Source organism: Drosophila miranda, chromosome XL (genome assembly GCF_003369915.1).
Source record: "Drosophila miranda strain MSH22 chromosome XL, D.miranda_PacBio2.1, whole genome shotgun sequence".
Taxonomy (NCBI): domain Eukaryota; kingdom Metazoa; phylum Arthropoda; class Insecta; order Diptera; family Drosophilidae; genus Drosophila; species Drosophila miranda.
The window spans coordinates 14,008,234-14,023,228 of record NC_046673.1 but is presented as its reverse complement, the minus strand read 5'-3'; the positions used below and the strand labels follow the sequence as shown (position 1 = coordinate 14,023,228).

The window sequence follows — 14,995 nt, the reverse complement described above, 5'->3', positions numbered from 1 at the left end:
AATTCTATATTCAATTTATTATTTAATTTAATTACAATTTTAATTGTTAAGCCTTCGGTCTCATGCTAATAAATAATAAAAAAGAATCAATTTTCAATTCAAATTAATTTATATATTTTTTTTTTTAAATTTATAATTTGATTTAGACAACTCTCTGGCTAGAACCATACCAAATTCATATTAAACTAAAAAAAAGTAATCTAAAAAACTTTAAACTAAATATGTAAATATTTATAATAGCTAAAAATGTGCAATCTTTAACTATTAAACACATTTTTTTAAGGCTGTCAATAAATAAATAAAATAAACACCAATCTGATCCACGAGTGCTTCAGGATCATTGTCGCCATGTGCCCCCGACCTAAGCTCCAGCCGAAAGCTAATCCGCCGCCGATAAGGGCAATTGGAGAGCCATTAGTGCTGTTCGCAGAAAAAGAAACAGAACCCATCAGAGCCCATCAGAGCCCGTCAGAATTCAGAAGCTTATCGCAGGAGATAAGCCCACACACCGGCAATCAGGCAGCCCATAGAAGGGGGATATCATATCGCCACTGGACTCCATTGATAGCCGATTGATGGGCCACAGAAAAAGTGTGTTTCAGAGCGGTTTAGTAATTGGTGTGCTGCCGGCACGAAATGTTCGACGCGCTCAGATCCAAAAGGTGTTTCGGTTTTCGGTGTTTTTTTTCAAACTCCTCTGGGATAATGAATGTGAATTACTTGTGGCTGGTGGGGGGCCTGCTGGCCTTGGCACTGCCGTGCCTGGCACAGGAGGAGCAGGAGCTGGGCTGCATCTGGTACGGCCAGAGCCATCAGATTGGCAGCCACTGGCAGAATCTGGCGGACACGGCCCCGGCCAGGGCCCTCAACAATGTCGCGGCCGAGGCCGTCTTCGCCCGCCGCTGTCCCACCCTCTACAAGGAGTACAAGGGGGAGAGCGGTGAGGAGGAGCTGGAGCTGTGCTGCGATGCGGATCAGATCTTTACGATGGACTCTGGCCTGTCCCAGGCGGACGGTGTGTACTCCAGGTGCCCCACATGCACCAGAAACATGGGGCAGACCGTGTGCGCCATGACCTGTGCCAAGAACCACACACTCTTCCTCACGCCCACCACGAGCTTTCTGGAGACTGGCGTGGAGTATGTGGAGTCCATCGAGTACAGGATATCGGATGAGACCGCCCAAAAGGTGTACAACAGCTGTGCTGGGATCCAGCACACCCAGACGGGTCGGCCGGCCATGGATCTGGGGTGCGGTGCCTACAATGCCAAGACCTGCGACTACCGCAGATGGTACGCGTTCATGGGCGACGTGAGCGGCGACTATGTGCCCTTCCAGATCACGTACTTGTGGTCCGATGATGCCCAGGAGGGCTCCGAGGAGGAGTACCTGAGGCTGTTTCCCCTCGACTGCAGCGAGAAGTACGACGACAGCTATGCCTGTGCCTGCATCGATTGCCAGGATTCGTGCCCGCTGACGGATGCCCCCACGGGTCCGGACGAGCTCTGGAAGATAGCCGGCCTGTACGGCGTCACCTTCATTGTGTCCCTGACCCTGGGCCTGATCATCGCCGTGGCCATATGCTGGGGCTCCCTCGGCCGCACTGCCCCGCCGAATATCTGCATGCCCACGCTCTTCGGGGAGTTCTTTTACGTCGGCTTTCGGGCGTGGGGCACCTTTTGTGCCAAGCACCCGGTACTGGTTCTGGCCCTCTGCTCCTGGGCCATTGGTGGTATTTCGTACGGCATCCGGTACATGAGCATCACCACGGATCCCGTGGAGCTGTGGGCCGGCGACGAGAGCCAGACGCGCCTCGAGAAGGACTACTTCGACCAGCACTTCGGACCCTTCTATCGCACCAACCAGATCTTCATCAAGGCCATCAATCAGACGAATGTAAGCCAGCCCCGAAAAGAGCTACGTCCGGCCAGGTCCTAATCCCAATTCCCGTTCCCATTTCTTGCCAGTTCACCCACGAGGCTGTCAGCGGTCTGCTGAGCTTTGGTCCCGCCTTCGAGTACGATTTCCTGAAGGAGGTCTTCGAGCTGCAGGAGGATATCATGAAGCTGGGACTGGCCGACGGCGAGGGCCTCGACAAGATCTGCTATGCACCGGTCCTGCTGGCCGGCCAAACGGCCACCGTCGATGACTGTGTGATTCAGTCGATCTACGGCTACTTCCAGCACGACATGGACGTGTTCAGCAACTCGTATGTGGACAACAACGGCTATACCATCAACTATCTGAACAAGCTCGAAGACTGTCTGCGGTAGGTACGACCCCCCACAGCCCCTCATCCTCGCTCATTCCCTCCTTCCCATACACCGTGTAGGGTACCCATGTTGGAGGACTGCTTTGGCCCCTATGGCGGCCCCATTGAGCCCGGCATCGCCGTGGGCGGCATGCCCAAGGTGGCCGTGGGCGAGGATCCCGACTACATGATGGCCACCGGGCTGGTGCTGACCTTCCTCGGCAAGAACCAAAACGACGACACCAAGCTGGAGCCCAACAAGAAGTGGGAGAAGCTGTTCGTGGACTATCTCAAGGAGTACCAAAGCGATCGCCTGGATATTGCCTTCATGGCTGAGCGATCCATTCAGGACGCCATCGTGGAGCTGTCCGAGGGCGAGGTGGGCACTGTGGTCATCAGCTATGTGGTGATGTTCGTTTACGTAGCCATCGCCCTGGGACGCATACGCAGCTGTCGGGGATTCCTGCTCGAGTCGCGGATCATGCTGGCCATCGGGGGGATCGTCATTGTCCTGGCCTCGGTCGCCTGCAGTCTGGGCTTCTGGGGCTACTTGGATGTGACCACCACGATGCTGGCCATCGAGGTGATACCCTTCCTGGTGCTGGCCGTCGGCGTCGACAACATCTTCATCATGGTGCACACGTTCCAGCGGCTGGATCACAGCCGCTTCGAGAGCACCCACGAGGCCATTGGCGAGGCCATTGGCCAGGTGGGTCCGTCGATCCTCCAGACGGCCGGCAGCGAGTTCGCCTGCTTTGCCATCGGCGCACTGTCCGATATGCCGGCCGTGAAGACCTTCGCCATGTACGCGGCGGCGGCCATCCTGTTCGACTTTCTCCTCCAGATCACCGCCTTTGTGGCCCTGATGGCCATCGACCAGAGGCGCGTGCTCGACGGACGCCTGGATATGTTGTGCTGTGTGCAGACCAAGAAGAAGCCCCAGGCGGACACGCCCCAGGATGTGGGCCTGCTGGAGAAGATATTCAAGAACTTTTATTCCCCCTTTCTGCTCTCAAAGTAAGTGCCACAAGGATCAGGGATCAACGATCGGAGGGTCTCTAGTTTTCCTCGTTTTTCTTAGACCCGTCAAAGTGGCCGTGCTGCTGATCTTCACGGTCATCACCTGCCTGTCGCTGATGGTGGTGCCCTCGATTGAGAAGGGCCTCGACCAGGAGATGTCCATGCCCAAGGACTCGCATGTGGTCAAGTACTTCCGCTACATGGTGGACCTCCTGGCCATGGGCGCCCCCGTCTACTGGGTGCTCAAGCCCGGCGTCAACTTCACCGAACAACAGCAGCAGAATCTCATTTGCGGCGGCGTCGAATGCAACAACAACTCGCTGTCCGTCCAGCTCTACACGCAGTCCCGCTACCCGGAGATCACCAGCCTGGCCCGGCCCGCCTCCTCCTGGCTGGACGACTACATCGATTGGCTGGCCATCATCGATTGCTGCAAATACAACACAACCACGCAAGGCTTCTGCTCGAGCAGTGAGTGCCAGCCGCATCCAGTCCATCCATCCATAGAAACCCAATGATATGTGCCCTTTCCAGATTCCAAGAGCGACGACTGCCTGCCCTGCGAGCGGGAGTTCACGGAGGATGGCCTGAGACCCACTCCGGAGACATTCAGCAAGTATTTGCCCTACTTCCTGTTCGATCTGCCCGATGCGGAGTGCGCCAAGGCGGGACGGGCCTCCTATGCGGATGTGAGTGTACAAAAAAGAAGACCCCAGGCTAAGGACTCACCTTTTTTGGCACTTTGCAGGCCGTGATCTATACGATAGATGACGTGGGCATGTCCACCGTGCAGGACACGTACTTCCTGCAGTACTCGACCACCTCGACGACCTCCGAGGAGTTCTACTCGCAGCTGCGCGAGGTGCGGCGCATAGCGGGCGAGATCAACGCCATGTTAGCCGAGAACCAGGTGGATGCCGAGATCTTTGGCTACTGCGTGTTCTACATCTACTACGAGCAGTATCTGACCATCTGGGAGGACGCCCTCTTCTCGCTGGGCCTGTCGCTGTTGGCCATTTTTGTGGTCACGCTGGTCATCACCGGGCTGGACATCACCTCCGCGCTGATTGTGCTCTTCATGGTGATCTGCATCCTCATCAATATGGGCGGCATGATGTGGGCCTGGAGCATCAATCTGAATGCCATCTCGCTGGTGAATCTGGTCGTGTGCGTGGGCATCGGCGTGGAGTTCGTCTCGCACATTGTGAGGTCGTTCAAGCGGGCCGAGGGCACGGCCCAGGAGCGGGCCCGTCACTCGCTGAACGTCACGGGCAGCAGCGTCCTCTCGGGCATTACGCTGACCAAATTCGCCGGCATCGTGGTCCTGGGCTTCTCCAACTCCCAGGTCTTTCAGGTCTTCTACTTCCGCATGTATCTGGGCATCGTTCTGATCGGTGGCGCCCACGGACTGATCCTTCTGCCCGTTTTGCTCAGCTGCATGGGCCCGCTCAGCCGTGTGGCCAGGTCCTCCACTGCCACGCCCACTATCCCAGCGACAACAGCCATCTGATCTGAGATCCCAGCATTAGCCATCTAGACTGTAAGCAGACGATCCATGTAGTTCGTAGAGTGTCCTAGGCCTTAAGATTCATAATTCCATTTTGTCCATTTGAATTTTTTTTTTTTTTCTTCGTTTCTTCGTTTATTAATAAAGATAATTCCTTTTTTAAGCTGTACATTTTTGCATAAAACAATTGCTGGGGACCACCGGCTCTCCTTTATTGTTTATTGTCGTGGCACCTTTGCTTTTTATGGCCCTAAGCGACCAACTGCCGCGCACGCCGTCAAAACAATAAACAAGAAACTCGTGGCGCTTCCTCCCCGCCTCCTCTGCCGCTGCACTGGGGGGGCCCTTTGCAACCCTTGTTCATCCCCTGGGCACCCTCTGGACCCGGCAAATACACAAAACGTCTTACGCCTTTTGGACAAAAGTTTAGCACAGATTTTGCACCTACATTTTCGAGGGCTTCGTTGTGCGCACGCGGGGATGCTCTTTAATATTCAATAAAATATTTAATTTAATATATTAAATATATAATATATATAAATATATTAAATTAAATATTTTATTTAATATATTTTATTTATTTATTTTGTATATATTTAATTTAATATTTTGTACGTATTTAATATATATATTAATATTCTTCTATACACGTTCTTAAATGATTTTTAGTATTTTCAGTTCTTAATGGACTTATTTATTTTTATTACATTTATTATTTAATTCGTTTAATTTAATTTATTTATTATTAAATTTTTTTTAAATTTTACTTGAGATCTTTCTTTATTTTTATTTTTTGATATTTACTTGAAACTAAATTATTATTATTAAATTTATTATTTAATTTTATTTATTTATTTACTACATTTATTTATTTTTAAACGTTTATACTTAAAATTTTTCTTTATTTTTATTTATAGAGATTTACTTTAAATTAGATTATTATTATTCGATTTATTACTTAATTTAATTTATTTAATCTAATTTATTTATTTATTTCGTTTTAATTGTTCTCAAGATTTTTATTTATTTTTATTTTTTGAGATTTAATTTAAATTAGATTATTATTTTTAGATTTAAAAGGTAATTTATCTAAGTTATTTATTTATTTATTTTTAATTGTACTTAAGATTTTTCTTTATTTTTATTTTTGGAGATTTACTTGAAATTAGATTATTATTATTAGATTTATTATTTAATTTAATTTATTTCCTTAATTTATTTATATATTTTTAAATTTTTTTAAGATTTTTCTTTATTTTAATTTTTTTAGATTTATTTGAGATTAGATTATTATTATTAAATTTATTTATTTTTAATTTAAGTTAAGTTTTTTCCTTATATTAATTTTTAGAGATTTGCTTGAAATTCGTATCCCTGGATAGAGCATTCTGCGAGTCGTGGCGGCCCCGTTTGTGTAAAAAGGAGTAAGTTTTCTTGTTGATGGCTTTCTTGTTTTTAACTGCTCTCACCGCCTGCTGGCCAGTCGAGTGTTCTGTGGCTTATAAAAACCAGCGGCAGCCGAGAGGCGTTCCGAAGAAGAGCCAGAAGGAAGTTCTGGTCGAGAGGGCGGTAGGGCGGTAGGGCGGTAGGGCGGTAGGGCGGTAGAGCGAGACATAGAAGTGGAAGAGCATTTAACCCTCAAAATGAGTCGAGTGTTTTTAATTAAAATTAATAAAGTTTAGAGTGGTTTTTCTGCATGGCATCCGCATTAAAGCAACACACAAACAGACAGACAGACAGATAGACAGTCCCCCAATTGTGAGTCCCCATTCCCGAGCCCATAATCACTTAATGCCGATGCCGGAATGGTGAAATGTTTTTTGGGGGGCATTAAGATTCATGCCTCATCGAGCTGCAAGCACTTCAAATGGCCGACAATTGAAAAGCATAATTATAAATGTATCAACTAATGCATATGGCAAAATCAATTAGCAATTACCAGCAGCACACAGCACACGGCACACAAGCATAGCTACAGATACAGCTACAGCTACAGATACTGAGAGAATAGACAGATGAAGTGCAAATTGAGTTGCCCAAGTGCTGTCTCTCTGCGACCTACACGTACACGCACACCTACACCTACACGTATTTATGATTGTGTGTCTGTGTGTGTCTGTGTGTGTGCAGAATGTTTTTCATCCTCCACTTAATTGCCATTCAAAACGCTCGCTCCAACAACAATGCCAAGTGCTGATGCCAAAAATGAACCAAATGAGGCGGAAGATCTCGAAAAGAAAATAAACAAGCGAATGGCAAGGCATGGCAAGGGATCGCAACGAATTTTGAATGCTCTACGCAAGATTGGGGCACAATCCCCTCATGTGAAATGCATTTGGAGCCTAATTAATTTTATATATTTTATTATTTATTACATTCTTGTGTTTTAATTTAAAATAATTCGTATTATTTGTTTATTATAGTATAATTATTTTGTTTGTATACTTTTTCATTTTATTTATTTATTATTTTATTTATTCATTTATTTTTTTTTTTTTATTAAATTTTTTTTAAAATTTTATTTTTTTTTTTGTTATTTGATTTTTTTTATTATTTTATTTATTATTATCCTTTTTTTATTGTTTTATTTTATGATAATTATTTATTATTTAGAATTTAATTTATTATTCTTCTTTTTTTATTATTTTATTATTATTCTTTTATTATTTTTGTTTTTATTTTTATTTTTTTGATTATTTTATTTATTTATTATTATTACCTATTTTATTTTTCTTGTTTTTAATTTATTTGTATAATTTGTATAGTTTTTTATTATTTTTACTTTATTTTTATATATTATTACAATAGTTTTTAATATAATAAAATATTATATAATTATATATAATTATAACTATATAATTTTTTATATTATTTTTGTATATTATATTATATAATTTTTTAATATATCTTGTGTTATTATATGAATTTATTTATTAATTTATATACGTGGGTACATTGAATATATCCCTCATACAAATATAGCACAAAAAATAGTAATTCTTCAGTTAATGAGGAAAAGTCCGTTACTCGTCTTCATTTTAGTTGAAGAATTTTGAACAATTTTGAAGTGTTTAAATTTGTGGCCGAAACACGCCTAACCTTTCCGATGAGAACCATCCCACCCAAGACCCAGTTCTGCCCCCAAAAGCAAATACACAGAGAGGGAGGGAGATGGAGAATCCATTAAGAGCATCTTTGCAGAGTCACAAAATCCATGGCATAAATCATTTTGTAGCCAACACATTTGCACACCAAAAATTGAGGCGAATCAACGAATTAATGTGGCACAAGTGTGGCAATAAATATTTAAATTAATTGATTTTTCCGGCCTGCATATTTCGGCAAAAAGAAGAAAAAAGAACATGAAACCAACACCTAAGGCCAGTAGAGTGTTTGCTATTTTCGCACGATTTGTGGCCAATTTTGCAAACTTCCCATGGCCATAAAAGGCCCATGGCCCAAAAACGCGAGAGGCTTCCAGCCAGGTCATAACTCACGTGTGGATTGGCGGCGTTCGTTCGCTCTCCCATTAAAATAAAATTTGCGCATATTTATTAATCGGTTATTGGACTGCGGATGCCCTTCACTGCGGTCCTGCTCCTGCTTCTGCCACACACATGTAAAGGCCGTTAATGTATCTGCATCTGAAATAAACGAGACGATAAACGAATGCCACATTCAAAGAGGGAAACCCACTCTCATCTCCCTTCCGGGGGTTTTTCATTTCAAATTCAATATTTTTGTTGTACAATGCCTTGAATAATGTATTTTTTAATTAGTTTTGGAAAGGATTGGAAAGTGAAACGGAAATTGGAATGCAAAACTGAAAAGTGAAAGTTTTGATTTGAATTGGTCGGAGATTTGGCTCCAAGCTATTGCTTTTCATATCACAAAAAGAAACACTTTCATATTTAAATGAAATATTCAGTTGAAAAGCGATTTGAGACATCACATTGGACTTTTCAGCAAGACCATGCCCCAATCCCTACTGCCAGAGTGGTAAAGAAGTGGATCACCTTACTCTCCAGATCTAAATATTATAGGGAACGTATGGGGAGGGTTTTCGCGTAAAGTGAAACACAATAAGGAACCCAATTTGCAGATGTTGAATCATTGAAACATGCCCCTGAGCGACATATCCCTGGACTATTTGAAGTCCCTGTCTGATTCAATGCCAAATCGAGTTTACGAAGTCATTTCTACATTCATTATTTAACAGAATTTAAACATCTATTTTAAAGATAAATTAATTTAATTTAATATGAAGATTCTGAAAAACTTTGTCATTTATTAATTAATTAATTAATTTGGATTAATTTGAGTGCATTCCATTGATCGATAAAAATGTCAACTTTTTCAGGTTCAAAAACAAAATAGAATATAAAAAAAAACACCACTTTATTTGGTAAAAAATATTAAAATATTAAAAATGTATTAAAAAAATATTTTTTTTGCAAATTCATTAATTTTTTATAAATTTATATTAATCTTAAGCCCTTGAATCTATTCCATTGATAGATAAAAATTTTAAAAAATTAAAAAAAAGACAAAATATTAAAAAAAAAAAAACAATTTGATTTAGAACTCCAATGTTTAATTTTTTATTAAAGAATGGTATCTTAAATATTAAAAAAATATTTGTTTTCCAAATTCATTCGTATCTTGAGTTTAAAATGAAATTTCTCCTCATTTACAATTTATTTTTAATTTATTAGGTAATTTGTATTTGAATATAAAATATTTTCACAGATAAAATTATAATGTTTGCTGTTCCTGTTAAAATTTATAACTCATAAAAATACAACTTAATACAAATCTTTTTGTCATTTATTAATAAATTAATTAATTAATTAATTTTTATTAATGTGAGTCTATTCCATTGATCGATAAATTTGTCAACTTTTTTAGGTTAAAAAAAATATTTAAAATAAAATTTGATTTAGAACTCCAATTTTTAATTTTTTAAACTAAAAAATGGTATCTTGAATATTAAACAAATATTTTTGTATTTTTAAAATGATGTTTCCCATCGAAAATGCATTGAGTCTGTGTATTAAAAAGTCTGTTCAGTCTAAAGCACTTTAAAATAAATATAAGATATTAAATTTGAGGGAAATTTAATCGAAATATGAAAATTTAAAAATATATATATAAATATTTAAATATGAAATATTTTTAAATCAAATATTTCTCTTGCTGTATGTAAGGATATTAATATTAATTTCTTATAATCTTAAGAACACAAAGTCTCCTTAAAGATGGATTAATGAACAAGACGAAATGCCATAATCCCCATATTTCTGAGCCCATTCAAGGACACACCATTTCAATTGTTATCGTATTTTTTAGACGCCTGATCTGGTTAATGCAATCAACCAAATGGCAAAAGTCAGTTGTAGTATTAGGGTCAGAATGACAGGGCCTAAGCCGGACTAAGCCTTTGGCCGGGGTTTGGCTATCAACCCATCTTCTGGCCCAGTGTTGGCCTCTCGTTTGCACTGAAAATTGGTTTTTAATACAAATTAATTACAAAAGAGAAAATTCAATTTTTAGGAGTTCACAATCTGCCAAAAGCAAATGCGAAAAAAAGTTAATTAAGCCAACGCACACATATCCACGAATGGTGGGTGGGGAGTGGGTGGGGAGTGGGGGCATTTTCAATGATGGAGATGGAATATTTAATTTATTCATTTGCTGACATAAACCCCAGCTCCGGCCACGGCTACGGCTACGGCCACGGCTCCGAGTCTGTGTCCGTGTCCGTGTCTGGCCATGGCTCTGGATAGCAGACTAGTTCATAGACGAATCAGTAATTTATAAACGTGCTTATAAGCCGCAATCCAATTCGCAATTCGCTATTCGCGTTTTGGCTAAAATTACACTTGCAGCCAGGCCAAAAACCCATTTTCGGCATTCAGACCCCCGTCGCCCTCCCCCTCCCCCACCGCTCTGGACACTGGCCTAAAATGTTATCAACACTCTGACAAAAACACCAAAAAAAAAAAGACCGTCCGTCTAACTACTGGCCCTGGCCATGGCCATGGAATTGGCCTAGACAGGGGTGGCCCGGGGTGGCATGGGGCGGGACGGGGCGGCTGGCTAAAAGAAACTAAAGCTAAAACTGAAAACAGAAAACTGAAAACAGAAACTGAAGCCAAGCGAAAGCGCGTAAGCGAATGAGTTTCGGTTTTTAATTTTCTCATTTGTTTTTTTTTCGTTTTTGTTTTTTGGCGCAGAAATTAAATTGGAATTTTATAAAATCTTAACCCCAGAGATGAGGAAACCGCAATTTTAAGCTTAAATTAATTTTAATAAAGAAAATTTTGTATATAATATTATAAAAAATATAAAATATTCCCCTTTGGGAGCAAAATTATTCTGTGGTAAAGAATAGTGGAAAATGTAAAAAAAAAAATAATAAAAATGTTATAATTTGTATTATATTAAAAAAAATTTTAAATTAAAAAAAAGAAATTTAAATAATTTATGTATTGAAATTGAGGGGAAATTAAATTGGAATTTTATAAAGTCTTAACCCCAGAGATGAAGAAACCACAATTTTAAGGTTAAATTAATTTTAATAAATGAAAATTTTTTATTATACGGTAAAATATAATTAAAAAATATATAGAAAATCTATAAAAATATAGAACCAAAATTATTGCTAAATTTAAAAAAAAAAAATTTTTTTTTTTATTAATAATATTTTTTTTTTCTTATAAATAACTTTTTTTTAAATTATTTTTTTTTTATTATAAATAATTTTTTTTTGTCTTTTAAAATTTGTATAAAAAATATGAAAAATAAAGGGGAATTATTTTTTGTTGATTTAATTCGATTTAGAGTGGACCGACCATAGATTCAACGGCCCTCAGTGGGTTAGTGCGCCCTCAGTGCGTGCGTGTGCGCTTGATTGTATGGGTGTGACAGCAATTTTCCAACTAAATTATAACAACAACCTCAACAAATGAACAAAATTTTGAGAAATTTCATGCAAAATGCAAAAGCCAAAGCAGTTTATGCCACAAAAAGTGTGGCAGCAACAGCAGCAGTACGCTGCAGCGGCATCACCAGCTGGTTGCATTAAATGGTGCACATTGTGTCCCCCCAGAACCCAGAACCCGGAACCCAGAACCCGGACCGAACATAACGAAAATGTCAAACACACATTTGACCAAAGCACACACACAGATACACAAGCACAAACACACACACACAGATGCAGATGCAGGCACAGCATGCGATGAAAAGCAGCCCAGAACAGCACAGAAAATCCCCTTTGCCCCCCCTCTCTCTGAATTGTCATTCGGTGGGCATGGCTCTGGGGGCTCTGCCTCATAAATGCCATGCCGCTGACAAGTGGCAGAAGCCTCCGTAATGCAAAATGGCAGCCAAGATGGCAATGCAGCATCGCATCGCATCGATTGATTGGCCTTCGTTGGGGGATCCTCCATGAAAGATAATAATTTTTAATTAATTATTTCTGCACTCCTCAGTTTTTTTATCCGCACGTATCAGTGCGCACAATATGTTTGTGTGTGTTTATTGTATGCGAATGAAAATAAAAATCAAAATAATTATAATTATTATTATTTTGCTGCTGTTGTGCGGCGCTAGATAATCCAATTAATTGCTGGGTAAACAACCAGTGAGACACGTCCGTCCGTCCGTCCCCAGGAGATGAAGGCTGTTCCCAGAAGCGATGGCAAAAAATTCACCAAATTTGGTCCCCATTTTGCCCCATTTCAACACTGATTCAAGACTGATTCCTCGCCAGAGCCAAAGTTTTCGCTGGCCATCTCTCTTTTATCTGCTTTTAAGCAATTCCCTGGCGTTTCCGGGCCGTGGAATGGGATGTGTAGGGATAATTTTAGCTGGTTTATGGCCAGCCACTGTTCAATTAAAATCATGGCCGAACAATATCAATTAAGAGCACAGAAGAAGAAAAAAAAAACACGACGCTGGGGCTCTCCATCTCGGTGTTCCTTTTGGCCTTTTTTCCCCCTCAAGATGGTGGAGGCATCCCCCTGTGATTTATCGCAAGGCAGCAGCAGCAGCACCAGCAACGGGGTGGCAAACAAAAAGGAAACCCCAACCGGGGCAAGGCATTTGCTTATCTTTAGAGCTGTGGATTCTTGCCACATTTTCGCTCTGTGGGGACCAGTGCCATTCGTTGTTTATCGTAATTATGAATCTTTGTTATCCTGTGCGCTGCTCAGCTCCTGTGCACTCATGTGTGTGTGCGTTCAATCAAAATAGTTGATTTCTTTTATGCTAGTCTCGGGCTCCTCCCCCGGCTCCCTCGCCTTTCCCCATTTGTTTGCCTGCAAAGGGGGAGGCCACTATTTTTTATATGACTGAAAGGATGCCTTTCCTTTGTGGCTCCCAGCCTTGGTCGCTACCAGCCGCCTCATGGTCGAGCATATCGCATCGAAAGATGAGCCAGATTGTTCCATTATTTTGCCTCCGGAGGTTCTTTCAGTGGTGCAAGTTCTTAGATATAGATCATACTTATTCATACATACATATATATAACCTCTATATTTTTTTTTAATACAAATTGAATATCATTTTTTTTATATATATTTTATAATTTTAAAATATAATAATTTGTATTTTCATATATGTTTTTTTTTTTAATTTGTTTAAAAATTAGAGCTAAAATTACTATAATAGCTGCATATAATTTTTATAATATATAATTTTAATATTTTGTAATTGCTATTTTCATATATTTTTTTATTTTAAAATTGTTAAAAAAAAAAAATATGATTATAACAACTTATTATTATTTGTATTATTTTGTATTTATAATTTATTTTATTTATTTGTTATTTGTTTATTTATTATTATTTGTTAAGATAAAAAGTTATTTTTATAATATATAATTTTTTATAGCATCATTTTTCTATTCAAAAAAATATATATTTTTTTAACTTTTTAAAATAATTTTTAATATAATATATATACAATTTTTTAAATAATATGTAAATGTTATTTTCATATATTTTTGTATTTTAAATGTGTTCAAAAACTAAAACCAAAAATTATTATAACAACTGAATATCATTTTTATAATATATATATATAATTTTGTATTTAATAATTTTTAGTTTCATACATGTTTTTTATTTTAAGTTTGTTTCAAAATTAAAACAAAAAATTATTATAGCAACTAATTATTATTTGTATTAATTTTTTATTTAGTACAAATTTTTATTTTTGTAATATATCATTTTTTATAAATACTTTTTATTTTCATGCATGTTTTTTTATTTTAAATTTTTTTAAAAATGAAAGCAAAAAATTATTAAAATAACTTCTTATTTGAATTAATTTTTTATTTAGTATAACTTTTTATTTTTATAATATATAATTTTTTATACAATAATTTGTATTTTCATATATATATTTTTTTTATTTTAATTTTTTTAAAAATGAGAACAAAACAATACTATAATAAATGAATATAATTTTTATAATATATATTTTTATTTTTTAATATAATAATTTTATTTTCAAATATGTACATACATAAATATTGAAAAATTATTTTTATTTTGAATTTGTTTAAAAATGGAAACAACAAAATATTATAATGACTTATTTTTATTTTATTAATTTTTAGTTTATTTTTTTGTATAATTAATTAATTAAAAACTAATTTCAAGTTGTTAAAAAAATGGAAAAATTTGGCAATATTGGCGATCCCTGTAAAAATCTTAAAGCTATTAAATTACAGTTATATTTTGGGGCCCCCCCCAGAAAGCCTGAGGGGGGGTGCACTGTATGTACTTTTCCAGCACATAATTGTCCATCAATGTCCATCATTGGCGTGTGAAAAATGCTGTAGTATTTGCGGCAGCAGCTGCCCATTAAATCATATGAGTTTTTTTTCCCCCGTTCCATAATTAATGCACATGCTGCACTCGATTCGTCATAAGTCTATGACTGGGGGCTGGACCCACCGCCCACCGCTGGACCCACACACACAGAAATCAGGTGCTGGAATCTGTTGCATGGCAAAAGGGACTCTGGTCTCTGGTCTCTGGTCTCTGGTCTTGTCAGGCATCCCATTTAACTATTCCATAAACAAGCCGGGGCAAATTTAATAACTTTTGGCGGTCCTCATTCCCCCCCCCTGGATCCTCCAACTCCTTCTCCGTCGGTTGTTGTTTTTACAGGGCATAGCTGATTCGCCGAGAGCCGGTCCCTTT

At 39.1% G+C, this 14,995-nt stretch overlaps 1 protein-coding gene across 1 annotated transcript; it reads left to right on the top strand.

Moving 5' to 3' along the window:
- The first annotated feature begins 602 nt into the window (after window positions 1–602).
- On the top strand, window positions 603–4,947 carry LOC108165083 (NPC intracellular cholesterol transporter 1 homolog 1b). The gene is made up of 6 exons (XM_017301134.2): window positions 603–1,896; window positions 1,968–2,269; window positions 2,333–3,268; window positions 3,333–3,742; window positions 3,806–3,960; window positions 4,020–4,947. Exons 1-6 carry the CDS (start codon window positions 637–639, stop codon window positions 4,779–4,781), a joined length of 3,825 nt encoding a protein of 1,274 aa, XP_017156623.1. The 5' UTR covers window positions 603–636; the 3' UTR covers window positions 4,782–4,947.
- Window positions 4,948–14,995: the final 10,048 nt, after the last annotated feature.

What these genes read in the sequence shown, in the direction of transcription:
- LOC108165083 (XM_017301134.2), top strand. Translation starts at nt 637, where the DNA reads ATGTTCGACGCGCTCAGATCCAAAAGGTGTTTCGGTTTTCGGTGTTTT. An exon ending in AGGCCATCAATCAGACGAAT is followed by an intron (nt 1,897 to 1,967) that starts GTAAGCCAGCCC and finishes ATTTCTTGCCAG; the next exon opens with TTCACCCACGAGGCTGTCAG. An exon ending in GCAAGGCTTCTGCTCGAGCA is followed by an intron (nt 3,743 to 3,805) that starts GTGAGTGCCAGC and finishes TGCCCTTTCCAG; the next exon opens with ATTCCAAGAGCGACGACTGC.